A 23,919-nucleotide genomic window follows, 5' to 3' on the forward strand; every position below is an offset into this window, starting at 1 on the left:
GGATGTAGCTACTAACAAACCAATTACTGGTTCCACCTTCATAGGAAATGAGACTGTCTTTGTGAATTTTCTTTTCTTTCACAGAGCATGTCTGGCCTTTTTCAACAAGGTCAAAAAAGATCAGCGTTGTTGGACTTCAAAAAAACCTGATAATTTCCTCAGACACATATAGAAACATGCACACACAGAGCGCACACACACACACACTCTTTCTCACCACCACTCCAAAAAAGTTCAGTACACAGCTGTGCTCTTTCCTCCCAGCAGCTGGGACATGAACACACATACACACACACACAGACACATTCATACGCAGACAGAGCTTTGTCCCGTGGTGGATCATGGCAGAGGGATAGAGTAGGAGAAACAAGAGCAGGAGCACAATTCAGAAGCTTTTGGGATTTTGATTCATGTGATAGTTTTGAGATTAAGGAGACAAATATAGCTGAGATTACACATCATGTATTATGTACAAGTATTGCATTATTCATTATATATCATGATTATGCATAATTTAGTTTATTGTATTTTTCCCTGCAGTGGATTTGACTTTGAATTAATATGTAGGAAACAATATTTGAAATCCAGGCAAACAGAAATCCAGGCGGACGTTTCAAGAGTAATGGAGATAGCTGTTTGTCGTCTGTCTGATTTTAAAGAGAGGAAATAAGAAAAAAGTCACAAAAACAGAGTGAAAAAGAATGATCAAGAGATACACTGAGAAGGGATTAAAGGGTTTAATCAGGAGCTCTGATCGTGTGAGAGGGTAGGGTGAAACATGGGTCACTCTCATTTCTCTCCCCACTATTCTCATCCCTCATCTCTTTATCTCTTTGAACATCTTGCTGATAATGTGGTGTTTGATTGATCTCCTCCTGGCATCCTTTTTTTCTTACATTTCCTTGGATAAAGGAGGAAATAAACAGATTTATTTTGTTCCATTTTGTCTGTACAGCTTCCTGTCGACAGCAGTTGTTTCCAGCTGGCTGCAGAATCCATGTTGGATCTGATGATTGAAAACAGAAAATCTCACCTCCTTCTCACCTCTCTCTGTCCTCAGATACCGTTCTGGGTCCAGAGAAGTTCGGCGGCGTGGCCAACTTCAGCACCTTCCTATTGGACCGTTCAACAGGCATACTCTTCCTCGGCGCCAGGGATGCTATACTGGCTGTGGACACCAACAAGCTCAACCAGTCACCGCGCAAGGTAGGAGGGATGTGTGTTTGCGTGTGTGTGTTTTTTGCGTGAAAGGGGTAAAATCAACAAATTTCTCTGTAAAAAACTTTTAACATGAACAGAGGTTTAAGGGTTCTTAATGTTGCTAGTTGAAGAAGACAGTTTCAGGCTGGGCTTTTGAATGATGTTTGTCTTATTTACACAAGAGATCAACTAGTTTTTCTCTCTGTCATAAAAATTTAAAAAAGTTAGAACAACTTTCCATAAAATATGATCTTGGAGCAAAGAGAAATTGATTAGACTGCAGTGATCTGGATTTCTATGTTTAATCATAAAATATGAGCCTATTAGACTGGATTCAAAATGCTAAGTGATGTTTGCAGGGTCAATAAATCAATTTTACTGTTTTTTGCGTTGGCGGAGGTTAGGAGTCTCTGGATAATTCATCATAAATGCATTTATTTGTCGAGCTAACGGTCCTTTTTTCTATTTTGACCTGTCACAGCAGGAAAAACACAGGTATAAATACTGAAATAAATGATGGCTGAGTTCCATTTAGCTGCCAGTTTCAGGATTTGGGTACAGTTTATTAGAAAGGAGTCATCGTTAATATTATTACTGTCTTTCTTTTCTCTTGCTGCAGATTATTTGGGATGTGCCGGAGGAGAAGAGGAAGTCTTGTGTGGCAAAGGGAAAGACGGAGGTGAGAGCTGTGTGTGTGTGTGTGTGTGTGTGTGTGTGTGTGTGTGTGTGTGTGTGTGTGTGTTTCTTCTCACACACCCTCTTCTGTTGTCCAATTCAGCTTGCAGTAACATCTGCATCACATGATGGTTGCAATTCATGCAAACACACAAAGTACTGTATTCATTCCCAGAGCTGTAAGAAAGGTGCTGCCAACACACATTCATGACTGTATATGGAGTGATTTACAGTGAGTCACAGTATTTACAGTAGCTATTTCCTCCAATAATCCTGTTGTAACTTGTCAGTGATGATGTTGTTGAAACATCCAGGGATATCCTTGTAAGTACAACCACAAAAATTTTAATAGTTGCGCAGATAATAATGTGTCTTGTGTCATTTAAATGTCCTGACACCTCAGTGAGCCTCTGTAATATCTTGGCTTCTGAAAGGCATTTTCGTTTTGGATCCAGTTCCCAGTTAGTAAAAATTTCTGGATTTATGAAGCGCCAAGTCTAACAAATCTCTTATTGAATCATATTTTAGTTCTTTGAATGTCTATCTTTGGGATTTAGTTTTTAAATATAACATTATTTAACCATTTTGTTAGTGAAATCATTGAAAGCTGAACCTAAATAGAAACTAGAAAGATCTAGATGTGATAAAATGCTGTCAAATCTCTAGCACACAGTTTTGTTGGATTTAAGTACCCTCAAACATTTGAAATGTGAGATTTCATGTGCTGGTGCCTGTATTGTGTGCTCAAGCATGGATGCCTATGTGTGGGTCACAACCCTGTGCTGTTAGGAATCGGATGGGAAGTTCTGGGAATCATGCCAAGGCCTCATCAGGGATATGTGTGTGTGTGTGTGTGTGTCTGTACTGAGACAGAAAGAGAGTAAGAGAAAGGAAGGGTGTATATGAAGTCACAGATGTCCAATAACTATGTCTATGGAAAGTGATTAAATAGGGCGTACTGTACAATCAAGCTGTACATCTCATTATGCTTCGACTACAATAGGAAATCAACCGTCAATCAACTGTTTACATTAAACTAACTGTACACTGGAGAATTATTTGTTGAGTTATGTCTTTGTTTTGACAGTTTTCCAGGCAGTACCAAGCTGAAGAAAGGACTTCAGCGTCACAATCTAGGGTGTTAGATCCTTCTAATGGAGAAAAATACCTCAACTACAGTATATTTACACTAATGACTTGATAATGCTAAAAAATGCCTGATAAATGCCCCCAGTTCAGAAAAATTAGGTCAAATCAAAAGATAAACAAAGCCAGTGGAAGGTCAGAGTTTCAATGGAAAGGAAAGCGCAATTAGTTCTGACCCATTTTACACAATCATCAGGGTAGTTTTCCACTGTAAGGTGGTAGAAAGGTGAATGATTGATGAAGACAGTAAAGAGAGGGGTTGTTGCCATTGATTATCAGATTACATGTGAGTATGAAGGAAGAAGAAGGAGGAGAAGGAAGGAAATGGGAAAGGGAGGGGGGTGATAGACTGGAATGAGCAACAAAGGATAAGGAGACCAGGGACAAGACAATAGACTTAACAAGAAGTTACCTTGAAGTTGACCTAGAGAGATGGTGGTGTGTGTGTGTGTGTGTGTCTGTGAATCATGCAAAAACTACAGACCCATTGGGACAAATCAGGGCAAGTCGGCAGGGTGGCGCAGTGCTTCACTGCTATCCGCAGGATGTTGCTAAACACTGGGAATGAGTGATGTTGTAATAAATAAAATGGTAGTTAACTGGAGCTTAACGTCAACATTGCATTCACCATAGCCAAACAAAAAGCTGGAACTCATTATGTCTGATTACATACATCACTGAGCCGTCACTGTATGTCTCATTCCTGTGTCAATAAGCGTTGAATGAATAGTGAATATTATTTGGTGTTGACTGGAGAGTTGTTTGTACGCTCCTAGATTACATACATATCTGTGGTGGCTGTTAAAAGCTGCCCATCAACACTTTAAAGTGCTAAATGAAAGTGCGTGTGTAGTAAATTTTGATTATAAACCAGAAAAAGTAGCTGTTTCTATGCTTAAACCTGCATTTTTTAGATATTTTTGGCCACTTAGGGGCAGTGTAACAACCTGTAAAAATATTGTATACTATTAATACTATTACTATTATTATTATCACTTTAAAAAGGTGTTGTAGTGAAGTCTAATATTCACTCTCCAACAGTAGCTCTGGCTTGGTCTCCATCAGCTCCTGTGGAAAATAGTTCACCAGCTAGTCACTAACTTTGTCTACCATTTGGTGCTGGACAAGTATATAGGGTACAATGGGTTTTTTGTTGATAACAGCCGTCTGCTGCGGGTAGAAATGATGCTGAAAGCAGTGAGAATGAACAACAACAGTAAAGCCGTAAAAACCAAACCAAACAATGAGCTGAAGGAAGCTAAAGTGAAACTGCAACTTTGCTTGGTTTTTTTTATGATAATATCACTTGGTATTGTTGTAGATGATGTTGTGTCAAAAAGCAAAACCTAGTGTAAAAAAGTACCGTATTCATGAGAAATTTGGCAGAAGAGAGAAAGTGAGAGAATTGAGGTAGAAATTCAAGCATTAGGAAGAAAGTTCTGCCATGTGCACACACACGTGTAATTCTCTGTAATTATTGCTCTCACTAAGTAAGTGTCAGTAAGCATGAAAAGCTTTTTAGATGTTTTGGCGGCAGGACATTTAATTTCTACTGTCCAGACTGAAGTCACAGAAGCTTTTAACGTTAGAAAGCATAATTACTTTTAATTATAATCTCCTGACACTCACATAGAACAGAGTCGAATAGAATAGATCCATTTGATTCACCTCATGCCAGATTGGAAATGAAGCTTATTAGTATGAATGAGGTTAATTTGGGCTACAGAAGTAGATAATCCCAAGATGATCCCTTTGTTACTAGCTTGAGCTCTCTTTCTCCCTCTGTTGCTCTCTGTCCGTCTCACATGGAGCCGTACCAATGCGAGGGTTGGTGTGTGGTGCTGATGGGGTGGTGGTGATTTGGGAGACATGATGTAGACATTATAAGGTGCCCACATCCTCCAGGAGCGAAGGTGACTCAAGCCTGGACCTCATCCAGGATGACTTGATGACAGGATGACTGTGTTTGTGCACGCAAGCTCTCACACACGCACAAGTTCCCTGAAATTGCCCACGTCATGGTTTCACGGTTACCAAGGAGGGACAATAGGGGGTGTTTTTCCATTACAGATGTGGACTGAATGTGTGTGTATTTGTAAAGGAGAGGAGAGAGAGAGAAAGCGGGGCTTGTGTGCTCAACAAATATATCATCTATGCTGTATATTTGTGGGACACTGGAGCATATAAATGTAGTTTTTTTGTGCATTTATGTATGATTTATGCATGAGAATGAGTGGTCTTAGGTTGCAGTATGCATGCGTCTGTGTGTGTGTGTGTGTGTGTGTGTGTGTGTGTGTGTGTGTCTGTGTGAGTTAGACTGGGTGGTCTCTGCTGGTATCAGTCGGGGTCTCGAGTGTCTCTATCAGCAGTGGGGGTCTCCAGTTTCCAATCAGAATCATTGATACTCCAGCTGTTCTGAGAATCCTCTACAACCTCCTTAAGCTTCGATTTTGGTTCTGAAACGAGATATTTAATTTATAAAAAGTAGTAACACCAACACTGATTAATTCATTTAATACAGTACACAATGTATTGTAAAATATAATGTACAATACTATAGAATTAACTTTTCCCTGAGAGTAAATAAATGTGAATTTAAGCTGTTATCCTCTGAGTTGTTCATACTCCTGTAGCCATGTATTTTATATACTGATTGAATTTTAATTTAAATATATGATAAAGTTCTATATTTTAAACACTGTGTATTTAATATATTTATTATTGTGTAACTGCAAATGCACCTCCTCCTCTTTCACATAAAGAAAATGTTTCATGAGCCAGACACTGAGCCAGACTATTGATAATCTAATGCAATTTAAAAAGGACAAATATTTGTTTTTCCTTTATTTCTGACTTTGAACCTGGATGTAAGTTTTTTATTTTTGGATGTTTGTCCTCCCCTGCAGGTGGACTGCAACAACTACATCCGCCTGCTGGAGTTCCTAGGGGATGGACGGATCTACGTGTGTGGCACCTATGCCTTTGACCCCCAGTGTGCCTTCCTGGTTAGTCTGTTTGTATCTAGTCTGTCCTCTTGTCGGTCTGTGTTTGCATGTGTGAATTTATTTGTGAGTTAAACCTTAACATCCGCCACACAGTGCACACACACAAACACACACACAGCTACAACATACTGTGGTTCCATACTAGTGTGTGTTGGTGTGCATGTTTGTCCCTGCTCACATCTTATATTTCTGCTTATTTAAATGTGTTTGCACCTGTAGTAAGAGCTGCAAATGAATCTCTGTGTCAAGATCCCACACAGGCCCTTTACCTAAGGGACAGGCAGGGGAGCACACACACAAACACACACACACACACACACACACACACACACACACACACACACACACACACACACACACACACACACACACACACACATTCTGCGTTATCCTCCCACTGCCAACAAATTATTCACATTTAAGTTCCAACATTCATTCGTAACATTCAAGTCTTTTAAATCGCGCTTTTCCTCAGTAATTATTAGAAAATTGGTGTCAGTCAACCAACAAAAGCTTTTAGATGTTTTGTTGCAAATGACATTTTCCAGCAGGTACTTTGAGTGCTTAAGTAGCTAAAGCTTTTAGTACAAAGAGCATAACCAGAGTCAATTATAGTTACATTAGAAGCAGCACAGCTAACTGAAATGCAACCTGAAGAGATCAAATTGAAACAAGACTGCAGAGAAAAATGAATAATCTACATAATTGCCATCATTTATTTGGCATATAATTCTTGTCTTTGTTGTTCTAATCTTTCCCTCTCTTTTCCTGTCATCCTGCAGGAGAGCTCCACCTTCACTCTGGAGAAAGCTGAGGATAATGGGGTGAAGATGGAGACAGGGAAGGGGAAGTGTCCCTTTGAGCCCAGTCAGCACTACACGGCTGTCATGGCAGGTGAGTCAGTACCACTGCACGACTGATGACTTGTTTGTTTGTTGATCAGCATATCGTCACAATCTAATATATCATTTTAAAGGCTTTTATTGTATTTCAATGTGCAGTATTTAAATAAAACTCACTTCTTTCTCTCTTGTTTCCTTTGTAGGTGGTATTCTATACACAGCAGCCACAAGCAACTTCCTGGGAACACTCTTTGACATCTCCCGGGCAACGGGCCCTGAGCAGGAGCGCATCCGAACTGAGCGATCCATCAACTGGCTCAGTGGTGAGACATACACGTCTGCACACACACACACACACACACTCAGACACTGACACTTGTCAACCCCCACATTCACACATGTTGACATGTCCACACACACAAACACACTTACATTTATCATACATTCACACAGGAACAAGTGAGTTAATGGCTATGTTTGTGTGTGTGTGTTTGTGTTTGTGTGTTTCACAGACCCAGAGTTTGTGAGCTCAGCCTTCATAAAGGAGACTGCAGACAGCAACCCGACAGGAGATGATGACAAGATCTACTTCTTCTTCACTGAGGTGGCCAAAGAATACGACCTATATACCAAAGTCAAAGTGCCCAGGGTGGCGCGAGTCTGCAAGGTAAGCTAATATCTTGGTTGATTCATTGATTGATTGACTGATTGATTGCCTTGTGTGAATTTTGGCTCGTCTTTCTTTCAGTCGGACGTGGGAGGGATGAAGACTCTGCAGCGGCGTTGGACCACCTTTCTCAAGGCCCAGCTGGTGTGTGAGGACAAACCCAGCGGTCAGCGTTACAACATCCTGACTGACGTTTTCACTACGCAACACACACCAGGAGACCCCAGCAGCACGCACTTCTATGGGCTTTTCACCTCCCAGTGGTGAGCTGAGGAACACACTAACACGTCCACAAACTTTTTGCCTCCAAAAGTTACATCACCATGGCTAAATGTTGACCTTTCTTTCTTTGTGCCTGTGTGTCTCTTATAGGGAGAATGAGGAATTATCAGCAGTTTGCGTTTTCAGTCTGTCTGACATCAGCAAAGTGATGGATGGTTCCTTTAAAGAGCTGAAGAAGACTTGCGAGAACTGGATCAACCCTGAACCTGTCCCCACACCAAGACCTGGCCAGGTACTAAAACCGTACAACCATGTTACAACTGCATGCCTCTACTATCAATATGTCTTTTCATGCATTATATTAATGTAAATTACTAATTTTTTCTCCTTCTCTCTACATTTTATTAGTGTCTGAACAATGCTTTGAAGGCTGAAGGGTTTGAATCTTCCCTGAAACTCCCTGACAAGGTGTTGACGTTCGTGAGGGATCACCCTCTGATGGAGAACAGCGTTACTGCAGCGCCCCTGCTGGTGCGGAAGGGGATCAGATACACCAAGCTGGCTGTAACACAGATGGGCGGCAGAGAAGAGCGAAGAGGAGCAGTGCTGCACCTCGGAACAGGTGATGGACATGAAAGTTGTGAAAGTTACACTGACATGGATACTAAAAACTGTTTATTTCATCATTTCAAATACATCATTTGACTTGTAAGTTGATTTGAAAAAAAGAACCAATAGATCATTTGCTGGGGAGTATTTATGGGGGATTTGTGTGGAAATTATGACAATTGTATGAGTTTTTTTTTTGTAAAAGTTTTTGCAGTGTGTTTAATATGAAATAAATGTAACTTAAAGTTGTAAATAAATCAAAAATAAATAGTGGTAAGTGGTAACAAAAGATGAGATTTGTTGTTTACTTTGTGTTGCAGACCGTGGGGAGCTCCACCGCGTGGCAGTAGTGGGACAGAACGCCACCTTACTGCAGGAGATTCCTCTGTTCACCTCACAGGAGCCTGTCAACAATATATTACTGCACCAGGTGAATGATCTGCACAGCACTACATGCGCACTCATAGACATGCATATATTAATCTGCAGTGCCTGGAAACATCAGTTTTAGTGCTCAGTGATTTTGTAATGGTTCCCTTTGTTTCCAGGACTGGACTCTGGTGGGCAGCCCTCTGTCTCTGGCTCGTGTCCAGGCTGAAGGTTGCGGTCTGTATCCCAGCTGTGAGGTGTGCGCCAGAGCCAGAGAACTGGGCTGCGTGTGGAGCACAAAGGAAAAAGCCTGCCGGTTCACAACGGCAGAGTGAGTACTACGTTAGCATTGCAGAGAAATTGAAAGCACCCAAAAGTGAAACGCAAAGACAGGAAATGGTTTTGTTTTGTGTAAAAACTGACCTTTTTTTATTCATTAATTCTCTTTGTGTATTTTGTTTCAAATCTGTAAAAATGCTTACACCTAAGCACACTTTTCAGATTAGTCGAAAACATTTTAGTAATGTAGTGTGTAAGAAATGTAGAAATAAAGCAAGTTAGGAAGCACACATTTGTTTCCTTTACATTCAGCAATAGCCGACTGTCACATTGTAACATTCTAGATTAGTAAATTAATTAGTGAATTTGTTTTTATTCATAAATTTATCATTTACTCCATAAAATGGCAATACATGACAACAAAAATCAATGAAAGGTTAGAATCAGAGAAATGACTCAAAATTACTTAGTTTAACCAACAACACTAAAAAGAGAGAATAAACCATAAATCTTTGCAACCTTTGTGTATTATATTGTAGATATTATATTGTATGTATATTTATTATATATATTGTGTGTGTGTCCAGGCCTGGCCCAGGTGATATGGTGGACGATGCCTTAAGAAGATGTGATGCAGTGGAGGGTAAGGGTTTCCCTTTTTGAATTTTTTTTATACCTACTTGAATGTGGGATCAAAGATAATCTAACTGTCAAGTTCTTCATTGCTTTCAAACAGGAATAATTATTCCTTTTCTACCTGTTGCATATTTACCTGAAACATCTCTCTCTTAGTCACATTAAACCTCTCTGCTCCTTCTTTCCTCCAGGGCGTTGCTCCCCATCCATCAGGGAGCTGCGAGTTTCCAAAGGTCTGCGCCTCTTGTTGCCATGCGTCCAGCTGTCTCCCAGGCCTTGTAGCTGGGAGCATCCTCCCCACAGACACACCAGGCAGCACCACTCTGACCTGGAGGTGACCGTCAGCGAGGACAGTCTGGGAAAATACATCTGCACATGCCAGGTACAGAGGAAACACACACACAAAAACCCCTCCAGTTATACGACCATGCTCACTAAATGAAAATAATAAGTCACACCTCTCTCTTCTTCTTCTCTGTCATGTCTCTCTACTGCAGGAGGCGGGGCCAGGTATCAGAGACCCCACCCCCTGCCGCAGAGCAGCCTATCAGCTGACACTAGAGGACCCCAGTGCTGGAGGAGCAGTGGCGACACCAGGAGGTCGTCATGTCATGGCCTTCTATATAATTTTCTTCCTCTGTGGTGTGGCATTTACTGTATGTATCTACTGCTTTGTGACACATCGGCGCAATTTAAGGGACCAGGGCCACCACCTGCCAGATAATTCGCTGTCGTCTGAGAAGGGGCGGGACTTGCTTGGCTCCTCAGCCACGCCACAGTCCCCTAGCAGCGCCAGCCTGCTGTCTGAAGGATTCCGCTTGACTGAAAAGCGTAACGGGACGGCGACCACAAACACGACCACGACATTGCTCAGCAATCAGGGTAACGGTGGTCACCATGGCAACAGCTACAGTGGCACAGTGATCAGCAGCAATCCCAGCAATGGCCATGGGAATGCCCTGTACGCCAACTGCAACACAAGCAGCAGTGGGCTGAAGTTCTCTGAAATTTTAGCTCCTGACATGCTGGATGGAAGGACGGGGGAGAGGGAGAGGGGGAGGCCTGAGGGGGGAGAGAGGGAGTCGGGAGAGGGTGGTGAGGTGGATGAGGGGCTGGGGGACGGGTTAGATGGGTTAAAAGGACTAGAGGAGGAACTTGCAAGCTTTCCCGTGTTTAAAACACCAGCACCCCTGGCTAAGTGTGAAGAAAGCTCAATATGAAAAGGTGAAACAAATATGCTGTACTGTACTAGTAAAACCATTTTGCATCATCCAAATAAACTGGATACTACTGCAAGGAACGCAAGACGGCAGCCTCAAAGTGGCTACTGCCAAATGCCTTTGGATGGGAGCTGTGGCACGAAGAGAGACTAAAGAGATATAAAAGAAATATATGATAAGTTATGTCTACACGTGAGAAAGACACTTGAAACATTCTGTATGGAGAGAACTCAGAGACAGAAAACATATTTAAGAGTTGGGATAGACTGCCTATTGTGAGTCACTCAGGATGGGAGCCACAGCTAAATAAATGTGTCATATGTATGTACATATAAAATGTATATATAAACAGTCTGAAAGTCAGCGTGATAACACACAATTCAAATGTTACAAAGAATCAAAGATGAAATGTCTACGAATCTAGACATGGAAAAGCCATACTGTCCTTCTCCTTATCTTCTGTTGTGGTTTGCTCTCATTCTCTTCTTCTCCCAATGGCACTGCAAAAGAAAAAAATTGCACTTTGAATTTCTCAGCACCTCTCTGACTCTCTCTATTTCTCTCTCTGACACACAATTTAAACACAATCCCAGACCTCCATGGGTCCAAAGGCACCAAAGGACTGTTGAGCCATAGACTGCCCAGCCAGACTACACTGGGCTTCAAACAGAGAGATGTCACTGTCAGAGACTAAAGAACCATAAATTCACTGAAGAAACATGAGCTACAGTGACCATGATGGGGCTGTTCCTGCCTACGCTGCCGCAAAGGTCAAGAGGATGATAGGTCACCTGTCAGATTTGTGTCAGTGTGGAAAACAAAAGGTGCACAGCATGCATTAACTGACAGCTGATCAGATCTGTCACTGTTCATTTTCACTGTTACAGAGACAGAAGGCAAATTCTTTTCTGATGGATGTGAAATTAATTTCTGCCTTTCAGAATGGACCTTACCAGACACCATCACCTCGTTTTGTGAGTGTGGATTTCAAAACGTAAAAATGTATTGTTTTTGTCATGTTGTTTTGTAATAAAGTCTAAAAAAGTTGCTCTTATCTTCTATCACTGTTCCCAACTCCAGACTGAACATGTTTAGTGAAAATCTGGGTGTGAGAAAGTTCACAGATTTGAAACAAACACTGGCGTCTGCTCATTTGAACATGATTTGAACTCTCCCTAAACGGACCAAAGTGTGTGTGAAGTTGTCTGTGGCTATGTGTGAGTGTGTGTACCTTTTAAGACATTAAATAGCATACATAAATTATACCTTAAGAATCCATTCTGCACACATACACTTGTAGTTTCAGCTTGCACAGTAAAGGAATAGTTCAACATTTTGGGAAATACGCTTAATTGCTTCCTTGTCGAGAGTTAGACAAAGAGATCAATACCACTTAAATGTCTGTATGCTAAATATGAAGCTGCTGCCAGCTGATGGTTAGCTTAGCATAAAGATTGGAGAGGGGGGAAACAGCTACAGGCTTTGTCTGAAAGTAACAAAATCCACCTACCAGTCCCTCTAAAGCTCACTAATTGACACAGTGTATATAATTTACAATTTCCACTCTATGTGCTGAGCTAACTTGCTGCTGCTGTAGCATAATTTGTCACGCGCTGACAAATTATGGGTTCAATTCATCATCCTAGCACCACTGGCTGAAATTTACCTAGAAAAATTTATGTCAAAAATTTAATGTTTCACTTTGACTGATCTCATTTTGGAATGAAGCCTGTCGATAGTTTATTTCTTGTCCAGCACTGAAAACATTTGAGAACTCACCACATGCAGCTCCTGTCAAATAATTGGAAAACAGCATCTAAACTCATTGAGAGTTCATTGTTTGAGTGACATGTACAACCAGTGGTTTATGCTACATATTTTGGAGCACAACTTGGATTGGCATCTTTGTGGAATGAGAGAGATGACTTCATATTTTATACCAAATATTTCCTGCCAGTGAAGTGCTCCTCTCACCCTCTCACTGACTTATTTAGCTAATGGATGAATTGTCCAAATACAAGAGGAATGTGTCCTCCATTGTTCCTCCAATCACTCAAAGGGAAGACATAAGGTAAGACAAAAGAGCAATCAATTTTGCAAAGAATAAATTCTTATCCTCCTTCACTTGTATTGTCCTTGAACCATTCTTTACATCTTATATGAAGTTTCTACATTGTGAAAAATGGTATGCCAGTTGGATGGGATGGGGCTATCCCTTCCTTTTGGGTCTTCATCACATACAAGTTAAATCCCACTGTAACAGAGCAAATATAAATGCTCAGTACTTGTACGTTCATCACACAGAGTGAGTGTATGTTTGTGAGAGTGTGTGTGCTTTTATGTTTACAAGAATACCCTCTGTAAATAAGAAAAGCTACCTACCTCTCACCTTACAAGGTTAAACATGAAAGGACACATCACATCACAATGGCATGATTAATGTAAAATAGAGAGGGATAATGGGTGGCGTCTAGTCAAAACAGTGGATGATTTAAGAAACCTGAGAATTAAAGGTGTTGAAGCACTAAAACTTTGGACTTGTGCAGGACCATATAGCAGTCCCCCAGGTACAGAAGTCATGTCCCAGGCACTCAGGAGGACACTGAAACCCTGACTAAAGACAGTACATCTATACATTATAATATGTTCACCATATCTGCAGCAGTCCTCACGGTTCACTACCTCTGGCCACCTCCTGATGGCGGCATTGTGCTCCTTAAACCTCTTGCACTGTGTACGGTACTGCCTACTAACTACTGCCTACTACATACTCAATCAGTATGTACTGCATACTGCTTACTCAATGAAAGATTAAGTATGCCATTACCAGCAGACTGTTCACACTGACGTATACTCAAGCAAGCATCACATGACTGTTGGCCGGTCTCAGCCAGCGGCTCCCATGGCAGCTCCTAGATCTCTGAAAACATTGCAACAAATTTCCAAACAGGCATTATTTGGATTAACTGACCACACTTTGGGAATCTAAATGGTTACTTTCTCACCTGAAAAATATTTAAACTTAATAAAGTGACATATTAACAGCTTTTATGAGCTTTTAGCTTGGCTCAAAATCTCTGCTACTGCACAGTCTGAAGAGATGCAATACATTGTGGTATGATTGATAGTTGAGTATGTCCGAGTGGAGTACTCAGAAATGCTTGTTAATCTACGATACATCCGGGCATTTCTCGCATACACAAAATCCACATACTGTGCAGCTGGAACACACTACATACTCAATTTGACTTCATACTTAGTATCAATAGTATGCTAGTATGCAATTCCAAACACAGCAGTAGAGAGAAGAAGCAGAGGAGTATAACTCCCTGTGTCTGGTTCTGGGGAAACAGTATCCTTCACAAAAGCTGAATCCAAATGTTTGGACTTCACTACAATTGCAGACTTGTAGACTTTGCGGGTGCATTTCCCAGAAGTCTGCGAGTGCTGAGGGGCTGTCCAAACTCAACAAACAATTCATCAAGTCCACAAGGGCCCTTAAGCAGACTCTGCAGACTTCTAGAGTGTCCAGTTGGGGTGATAACTTCACTAGACCTCACTCAGAAAATTACTCATAATCCTGCAGCAATAGGCTATATGGCTATAAAGTGACGATGTAGAAGAAAATAATACCACTAATTTATTATTATTATCAATAATAAAACAATAATTATCATAATAATAATAATAATAATAATAATAACAATATATGTAAAATATTTACTTTTGATGACATTTGTTTTCTTCACTTCTGTTGTGACGTAGTGAGGTATAATGTACACACAGAATAATAGGCCTATAGCTTAAGAGCATGGATATCTTTATTATAATCTGCTAAATTAGACAGGCAAAGGTTGTTTTTTGTCCGCCTACAGTGTGAAGGTCATCAGATGAGGATTTAATGTGAATATATTATTATCAGTGTTTAGCAGTTCATGTCAAGGGAAAATCTTACTGAGCATTCTGACCAGATTTGTTGAGTGTAAAGCAGCAGACCTACACATATCAGAACCATTAAGAACCTTCAGAAATCAGAAACCTTTCACTTGAGATCTGAAGTTCTGTCTCAGAGTGCATTTTTATCCCCTCACAGCTCATCACCCTCGCTTGGCTTGGAGGGGCATTGAGAGACTTGGCGTGCACTAGATATAAATTTTTGGCTTTTTGAATAAGACTTTTTGATGGCAGCACAGGTAGTAGATGAAGATGATGATATGGATTTTGATGACCGGACTCCGGTTTTTAGAGGAATAAGGCGAAGTAAAGCAAATATAAGGCAGGATGAGGCTGTAAGATACACTTAGAGGTAAATAGTTCAGATGAAGGTAACCAGGTTGTTTGCCGAAAGGTAGAGAGGGAGGAATTTAAAAAACTTAAATTCAGGAGGGAAGATGAGCAGGTGAATCTAAGTCCAATAGCATTGTCTAAGGAGCTGAAAAATAAGTTAGAAGTGGAAATTACTAAGATTCTTTGAGATGGGAACTTGTTGGTAAAATGTAGAAATGAAGAACAGAGAAATAAAGCTTTGCAATTTGAAATTATTTTCAAAAAAGCAGTGTGTGAAAGGAGAGTTCTGGGTGAGAATAAAGTTATTCGGGGACTGGCAACTGGCATTCCCATTGATGAGGATTTGGAAAAACTCAAAGTATTCATGGAGGTGAGGTGAGGAGACTAAAGAGATTGTTAAAAAACAATAAATGGTGAGAGAGCAGAAAGTTTGTCAGTACTTCAAGAGTTTCAGAACTTGGTTCTGGATAAAATAAAGATTGGCTGTATGAGTTTCCCAGTCAGGCCTTGCATTCCTCCTCCACTTCAGTGTTACAAGTGCCAGAGGTATGGGCAAAGGTGTGGCAAATGCTGTGGAGATAATGTACAGACAAAATGTTGCAATTGTGGTGGCCAGCACAATGTGACATATGGGGGATATTAAGTCAGGAATGAGCAGTGTAAATTCAACAAAATGAAAACAGTTAACATACAATAAGTTGCTGAAGCAGTGAAGAGAGTGCAAGGACAAAAGGAAAGTGAAGAAGCAGACAAGATCAATCAAAGTTCAACATCAGGAGCAGCTCAAAGAGGGAAAACTAATACAGAACTGACTGTGGATAAACTGATTTTGTTCATTGCTTATGTAATCAATTGTACACATCAGTTAAACACAAGACAGAGAAAATTTAAATAATTGTGAAGTGAGCTGAGAAATTCTTGGCTATGAAAGATTTTTCCTGGGAATAAATCAACAACAGGGAGATGGGAGACCAGGGGTCTTTGGAGAAAGGCCCTGATGATTATTCTTCAGTGTAACACAAGGAGTTTCATAGCAAATGGTCAAGAATTTAAAGGATTTATTAAAGGACTCAGAAATACACCAGAAATCATATATATTCAAGAAACTTGGCTCAAACCAGCATTAGATTTTGTAATTAAAAGCTCTGATAGTATATGCAGAGATAGAGTGAAGATTAGTGGATGAGGCTGTATAATGTTTGTGATGCAAGAAATGCAATTCAGTGCAATACAATGATTGTAATTGGAGTTTGGACAAAAGATGGTAATATCAAAGTAGTTCACGGATCACGGATATTGATGTGTTATCATTATTGCTGATGTGCATCACCAATAAACCTCCATAGGCTAATAGCTAATTAAGCATACTTTTAATGGAGACAATTTGCAGAAGATATATAGAGGTCTCAAGAGCTTCTGGACATCGTCTTTGTTTCTCAGAGCCATAAACAGAAGAAACAACCCCGAACACCTGGTCAGAATGGCCATCGCCACACCTCAGCAGACCAAACCACCAGAGGCCACCAGCTGGAAGGTGCCCCTGCTATGACTGCGGCCATCTGCAGTGTTCCCTTACAGATGCATACAGGGTGATTGAGAGCACAAAAGCTGAAAAATTGAGTTGTGACCGCAAGTTACAGAACCCCATAGTAACAATTAACAAGCTGGAGGCAGATCTAGTAACTAAAGAGAGGGAGTTTGCAGAGGAACTCGAAAAGAGCAACAACAACATCTTGAAGAAAAATTCAGAGATCATCTCCCTCAAGATACGTCTCCAACAGCATGCCCTGGAGACCACACAAATACATCGCTCCTAGAAAGGGGTACACCTCCATGACATCAAGATGGAAGGCAGAAATAGTAGCGGCCTCCAAGCTGCAGATAAAGGATGAGTGGGAGAAAAAGGTGAAGCAGCTGGAATAGCAGCTCAACCAGTGAGACACTGAAAACCTGAGGCTCAGGAAGGAGAAGAAGGATCTCTCTGGGAGGTTGACCGAGACCTCCATCCGGTTGAGCAGCCAAGAGGCCGAACTTCTCCAGAGACAGAAAACTTGGCAGAACAAGAGCAACGCTCTGGAAGAGAACCTCAAAAAGGAGCTGGCTGAGAGAGAAGAGACCTGGGAAGCCAAAGTTAAACAGATGGAAGAGGAGGAGAAAAAACTCCAGGAACTCCATCTGAAGGAGAAGGAGCATCTCTTCGAGAGGCTGACCAAGATCTCCATTCAACTGAAAAAAACAGAGACTGAACTTCTCCAGAGCCAGAAAACTTGGCAGAACAAATTTGACGCTCTGGAGGAGAAATTTACAAAGGAGCTGGCTGAGAGAGCAGAGACCTAGAAGGCCAAAGTTAAACAGCTGGAGGAGGAGGAGAAGATGGTCCAGGAACTCTCTTTGAAAAAGAAGAAGGAGGTATTCAGATGGTTCTGGTTTTGCAGGTGGAGGGCGAAGACTGAAACTGGTCTGGATGTAGCTGCAGAGACAGAGGAGGAAAAAACAAAAAAGGAAAAGAAAGAAAAGAAATAGAAAGAAAAAGAAGAGAAGATGGCAAAGTAGCAGAAAGAAAAGGAAGAGAAGATGGAGAAGAAACAGACAGAAAAAGTGGAGAAGGCTGAGAAGAAAAAAGGTTTCTGGAGCTGGATTCAAAAGAAGAAGTGTGACAGTGACAATAAAGTGAAGGAAGCTGCTGGCTGTTCGGCACAGTATCACCCTCTTCCTCCCCCTCCACCTCTCTGCCCTCCCTCCATCTCAATCGAGTGTGAGAAAGTATTAAATGTAATGAAATGTTTGGTAGGAAGTGAATGGGGGCAGAGAGAACAGCGTTGAAAACCATTACATAGGATTAAAAAGATCAATATTAGATTATGGGTGTGTAGCATTACTGCAGCAAATACATCTCTGAAAAAAGTTAGACAATATTCAATATCAGGCTTTGAGACGATGTTCAAGTGCCATTAGAACAACCTCAACATCATCATTACAAGTGGAAATGGGAGAGATGCCACTGGAATTAAGGAGAATACAGCTATCTTTAAATTACTAGGTTAATTTAAGGAAAGACATAATGAACATCATCCAACACAAAATCCACTAAAACCCTGTTAGGAAAAGGAGAAGAGAGAAACAAAAAGTTTTGGATGGACAATTGAATGGAAAGCAAAAGAACTTGAAATAAGTGAAATCAACATTAGTCCAAAGGTACCACTCTCAGTAATACTTCCTTGGATACTTCCTGACCCTCCTGTAGATCTTACATTGCTTGACAAAAAGAACAAAGGTAAGAGTTTATTTAACATCCACAGACAATAAAAACCTATATAGAAAATAAATACCACAGTTATGTTCAAATTTATGCAGATGCTTCAAAGAACTTAGCTAACAAAATTGGTATTTTATTAATGGTTTCAGATTTCAACATTAAAATTTGCGAACAAATCAGTGATAGATTATCGGTGTATACTGGGCAGATGCTGGCAATTGTGTTAACATTACAATGGGTTGAAGATGTGAGACCTCTGAGAGCACTAATATGCTCTGATTCCAGCTTGTCATTAATCATCTTGAAGCACAGCAGACCAGAAGTTTTAATAGAGATACAGCTAACACTATATATAATTCAGGGCACAGGCACAAAATTATCACCAGCCACCAGCTAAATGCTGCTAAAATATTCAAGTGGCTGGTAGATTTGCTTCACTCACCAGCCAAAAAAGCAATGGTAATCTATTGAGAGCCATTTGGCCGGTGGACAAAAAAGTTAATTTTGCACCCTGAATTCAAATGATGGGACTAAGTAGGCTCTGACATTTGTATGGATACCAGCACATATAGGAATCAAAGGAAATGAAATAGTTGACAAATGTGCAAAGGAAGCCACAAAAATGTATCACACTGACATCATAGTACCCTTTAGTAAAGTAGAAATAAAGACCACAATTAAGCATAAGTTGAAAGAACGGTGGCAAAAGCGGAGGGAAGAAGAGAGACCAGAGGGTGGTTGTACAAAATTCAAAGAAAAGTATTATGATGGGAACCACAAGGTGAACCTGCAGAGAGGAAACAATAATATCCAGGCTACGTTTTGGTCGTTTTAGTCATACAGGACTGAGCAGTTCATTATTTAAAGTTCTAGTAAGTTCTAGTGTTATCTATTTTTGTTTCAATATCTAAGGAGAACGAACTTTATACAGAGAATTTAACTTTATTTTCTTACTTTTATTTATTATTAGAATTAGTGATTTTATAGTTAACGTTAAAGTTAGACACACTCCATTCCAGTTGGTGGCGGTAATGCGCCATAACGTTGTTTGCCAACCGCCATAGAACTCAAGAAGAAGAAGAATAAACAGCAGAAGAAGAAGCCCTCGCAGTCTTGGCGTGATGACGTTGAGCACGTAAAGGTACGTACGACGGAAGTCCGTTAGGATTTTATCCACAAGTACAGAGGGTAGACATTTGGGTTCAGCCATACTGGCGAGATGTTGACCCGACTGTCGCGGTACGGGCCCGCTTTCCCCCGGTTACTCTCTAACACATCGGTTCGGTATGTCTCCCAGTCTAAACCGACCGGTGCTGCCGGTTCGGCCGCTGTGACAGAACTGCACCCCGCCGCAGAGGCCGGACACGGCGAGGTCAGCCAGTATGTGAAGGTGAGTCCCTCTCTGTGGTAATGAGACGGTAACCAGTCACTGAGCATATATACACACATAGACACACACACACACAAACACACAGTAGATAGTGGTTCTGACACGCTAAACATGCCGTTACACTAAAATGCACCGTGCCCCTCTTTCCTCAGTGTCAGAGCTAACTTACACACGTTTGTAAACAGCCTGTACTCGCGTACTGTCAGGCTCAGCTCCGTTGGTTTACAACACTCACGGTGGATGACTCTGTACTTTTTTACACAGATCAGCATGCTAACTTGAAAGTGATATTAGATATTTATTGATGATTTTAACGAACATACACTTGTCCAGGTGCTGAGTCCTAAAAACAGAGCCCAGTTTGGATCAGTTTATAAAAACTGGCACAGAAGAAGACAGCGATGACACTAAACTAAGGACACACATTAATTAAAGGGAAAATTCACCCCAGTGACTATGATGATTTCTTAGAACGAGGTCACCTATGTAGTAGAAATGTGCAATTATTTTTGAAATTGGTACCCTATGACTAGAGAAAAAGTAGATTCTCCATACCACTCTTAAGAGGGAATCCTACAACAACCAGAATGCATTGTGTGTCTTGTCCAATCAGACTGACTTACTCTACTAACAGTGTGTTCATGTCCATCAGAGCACCAAAGACAAAGTTAGTGAGTGAGGAGCAGCATAATTCTCTTTACTGAGGCTTATTTTCGTTTTACAAGACATTTTTCCTCTTCGAGTCCGGATCATACCAGTGTGCAAGGAGTCAGTTACATTATGTGGATCAATGCAAACTTACTGAGTGCTGCACGGTGTTGCCGGATGCAGCTGTAAGTCACAAGTAACACAGTCGCTGATGTGCTGTTCTGTATTCAGAGTTGGCAAAGTTTTGAACGAGACAGTGGTCCAACCTCCTCTACTGTCCAGTGTGATTGACTCTTCAGCTGACAGCACTGTCAGCAGCCAATCAGGAGAGACGCGCTGTGATGCACTTGGATTTTTATAACTGAATTAATAACCAGGGGCACACTTTTCTCTGACTGTGTGGGAATCTGATGTTTTCACATCACAGATGATGAACAACAGCATTAAAACGTGACTCTTACAGGTCAAACATGACACTCAGGTAGCTGATTAAAAGAGGTCAGTGTGCAGGTGAGCGGGACTGTACTGTAACTGGGAGGAGACATGAATATTTCTCATAATGGTAGGCAGGCTGTGTTAAAGAAAGATGCAGTGGTCTGAAGTATGGACCTGGAGTATCCTGAGCTGGGAACAGCCCTAACATTTTATTTCCTTGTAATAGTTCATTTTTGCTGGGCCTGAAAAAGATCATTCCTGCCCTGATCTAAGATGGCATATCTTAGAAAAACATAAAGACTGGAATCATGTTGGTAAAAGCAGTAGAAGTTTCTATACTGTGTCTGATGTTGCTCATATTTGTGTTTTTTCAGAATCCAGACTACCATGGCTTCTCCAGTGATCCTGTGGTGGATGACTGGAACATGAAAGTGGGCTTCTTCTTTGGCATCTCAGTGGCTCTTGTCATCGGAGGAACGTTTATCCACTATTTACCAGACCACGGGTGAGTTCTTTCTTCAGCCTTTCATATCTGGTATCATTTTTGCAGTCATTTAAAGGATCAGATGAAAACCTGCCAACAGCCTGACCACTGACCAGTCAGATCAATGGAAACCTGAGCCCCGTTCTTCATATGAGGATAAACGAGTTCAGATCAGAATGTTGACCGTTTGACCTGAGTCTGTATTTTTTGGCTCTTATAAACTGGTTTAAAATTAATCTGGAACTGCTGTCAAAGCAGCAAGTTCTTAAGCCCAAATCTGCTTAAGTGCAGTTTAATGATAAAAAGTTTCAGCTTCCTTAGTTTTATAATGAGAAAATGTTGATTATAATTATAATTTTAGATGAGAACACACAGGTTATTGATAAATGATCTATTGTTAATTTTTATAATGAAGAGTTTGCCTAGACTTGTACATGATAAAATATACAACAAAATTGCAGTTTGCACACTTAAAAAGAACCAATCAACATTTAGTTTTGGAGACTCTGAGCAAAAAGACAAACTCAACTAAAAGATTTTGACTGTTAAAACACCAACAGAGCCATAACATATGGCATTTAATTTGACATTTCAATGGGAATTTGAACACTAAAACATATTAAATGATGAACTACAGAACTCACTCCATTGAAACATGTTTATTCATTTAAAGCTGCTTTTTGAGATGTTTTAATAAGGTTTAATTTTCACAGCAGCATCACTATCAGTCTGACCACATTCACTGGTCACATGTGATAGTTTAACAGTGATCAAAGTGTGCAAACAGTAGAAACATTGTTTAGCACGGTATGGAACAAAATAACAGCAGCAACAGTGCAGGAACACAGAAAATCAGACTTATGTCCAAAGTGACGTTTTCAAATGTCTTATTTTGTTGCTGATTCATTTTCTGCCACTCCACTAACTGATTCATTGATTAATCATTGCAGCTAATAAATATCCACACACTGTGATTAGATCCCATGATTATAAAGGCAACATTTGGGTCATATAGGCATTAGGCATTAACTACTCTTCCTCTCTTTGCTTTGGCAACAGAAACAATAATAACAATAACAATATTCACTTCATACTAAAGACATATATAATCCCCACACTTACTTTAAGCCTTATCCTTACTTTTAATATTTGGAAATTATTTCTGGTGTTTCTACATCTTAAATTGCACTTGTGTGATTATATTGTTTACGTTTTACCTTGTGGAATATCACTTTATGCTGTCGCTGACTATTTCATCTCTTTTCATATTAAGTACTTCCACTAATTCATAAACACATGAACATGTTGTAGTTGGAAAACCCAGAGTTAACAGAGCTAGTTGATAAGCTAGTGAGCTAGTGATGCCGGTTATCCAGGATCCTAAAGAAAAGCCAGACTAGGTGGGAACTTGCTTTATGGTTCAGACCTTTCTGGCTGAACACGTTGGGTCTTGGTGGAGGGATTAAATGTTTAGCTTTTTGGAGTTTACAGTCAAGCTTGGGTTTATTATTGATGCTTAGTGTTAAAAGTTTCTCTCTCTGTGTGTTCCAGCATGCGGCAGTGGGCCAGAAGGGAGGCTGAGCGTGTGATCCAGCAGAAAGAGAAGGAGGGTCTTCCTCTCATAGGAGAGAACTACTATGACCCAAACAAGATTGTTCTGCCCACAGCTGGAGAGGAGTAGGATGTCCAGCATCCACTTTATGTATTTCAGGATCACTGTATTTCTTTGTGACAGAATAAATGATGTACTTGTTTAATTGTGTAATTGTTATGAGTGGACAATGATGTTTGTGAATCTGCAACGATTGGACCCTTTCAATGGAAACTGTATTTGACAGTCTTCAGTTCTCGGTGCTATGGACACACTGTGGTCAGCATCAAGAGAGAAATTAGATTTAATATCTAGCCCTACAAATAACAAACATTCAAAATTCTACTTGATCCCATTGATTGTTTATTCACATTAATGAGCGAGGATATGCAGTGACTAAACTCTTTTGAATGTGGTGGTAATTTCACAAATATGCATTTGCTATGTCACATTCAGGGTAAATTTGAACTGAAACATCATCTGAATCTTACCACCAGGGCAGATTTACCCCATTGCTATGGATGACATCATTGACTGTTGACAGGTGACTGGGCCGTGTTAGAATGTGAAGGAAAATATTCATCATGAAAAATGGATGTATAAGTATAGATAAAATTCATAAATGACACAAGGTAAAATATTTACTTTTACTGTAGATTTTGTGTGACCATCTACATGCTGATACTGAGATGTTTTTTTTTCCAGTTGACTGGTTCATCGAAGGGATTTGTTCATTGATAGCTTAACGCTACATAAAGAGCATATTTAATTTACCAGGTTATCCAGTGATGGCCATGAAATCAGCTTTGTTCATTCATTTGTTGCAATTGGTGATTATTTAAGGTTCACTTCAACTTTCAACAAAACAAACACAACACAACAAAAGATAGGCGTGATGTATGATTTTGACAGACTGCAGTTAAATTATAAGTTCATCAGTGCCAAACTACATTTTCTG

At 40.4% G+C, this 23,919-nt stretch overlaps 2 protein-coding genes across 2 annotated transcripts in view; both read left to right on the forward strand.

Moving 5' to 3' along the window:
* The window catches only part of sema4f (sema domain, immunoglobulin domain (Ig), transmembrane domain (TM) and short cytoplasmic domain, (semaphorin) 4F), a 53,386-nt gene extending 41,469 nt beyond the window's left edge, over positions 1 to 11,917 (forward strand). Inside the window, exons 2-15 of the mRNA XM_044341637.1 lie at positions 1,061 to 1,206; positions 1,820 to 1,879; positions 5,928 to 6,026; positions 6,809 to 6,920; positions 7,072 to 7,191; positions 7,381 to 7,535; positions 7,617 to 7,798; positions 7,908 to 8,049; positions 8,166 to 8,379; positions 8,687 to 8,796; positions 8,915 to 9,066; positions 9,602 to 9,657; positions 9,842 to 10,032; positions 10,148 to 11,917. Of these exons, the coding sequence (XP_044197572.1) occupies positions 1,061 to 1,206; positions 1,820 to 1,879; positions 5,928 to 6,026; positions 6,809 to 6,920; positions 7,072 to 7,191; positions 7,381 to 7,535; positions 7,617 to 7,798; positions 7,908 to 8,049; positions 8,166 to 8,379; positions 8,687 to 8,796; positions 8,915 to 9,066; positions 9,602 to 9,657; positions 9,842 to 10,032; positions 10,148 to 10,870 (2,462 nt within the window). The 3' untranslated portion in view covers positions 10,871 to 11,917. The remainder of the gene's footprint in view (positions 1 to 1,060; positions 1,207 to 1,819; positions 1,880 to 5,927; positions 6,027 to 6,808; positions 6,921 to 7,071; positions 7,192 to 7,380; positions 7,536 to 7,616; positions 7,799 to 7,907; positions 8,050 to 8,165; positions 8,380 to 8,686; positions 8,797 to 8,914; positions 9,067 to 9,601; positions 9,658 to 9,841; positions 10,033 to 10,147) is intronic.
* A 7,627-nt stretch (positions 11,918 to 19,544) lies between these two features.
* ndufb11 (NADH:ubiquinone oxidoreductase subunit B11) lies at positions 19,545 to 23,135 on the forward strand. The gene is made up of 3 exons (XM_044341905.1): positions 19,545 to 19,803; positions 21,261 to 21,391; positions 22,922 to 23,135. Exons 1-3 carry the CDS (start codon positions 19,633 to 19,635, stop codon positions 23,049 to 23,051), a joined length of 432 nt encoding a protein of 143 aa, XP_044197840.1. The 5' UTR covers positions 19,545 to 19,632; the 3' UTR covers positions 23,052 to 23,135.
* Positions 23,136 to 23,919: the final 784 nt, after the last annotated feature.

Source organism: Thunnus albacares, chromosome 22 (assembly GCF_914725855.1).
Source record: "Thunnus albacares chromosome 22, fThuAlb1.1, whole genome shotgun sequence".
In the NCBI taxonomy this organism is placed as follows: domain Eukaryota; kingdom Metazoa; phylum Chordata; class Actinopteri; order Scombriformes; family Scombridae; genus Thunnus; species Thunnus albacares.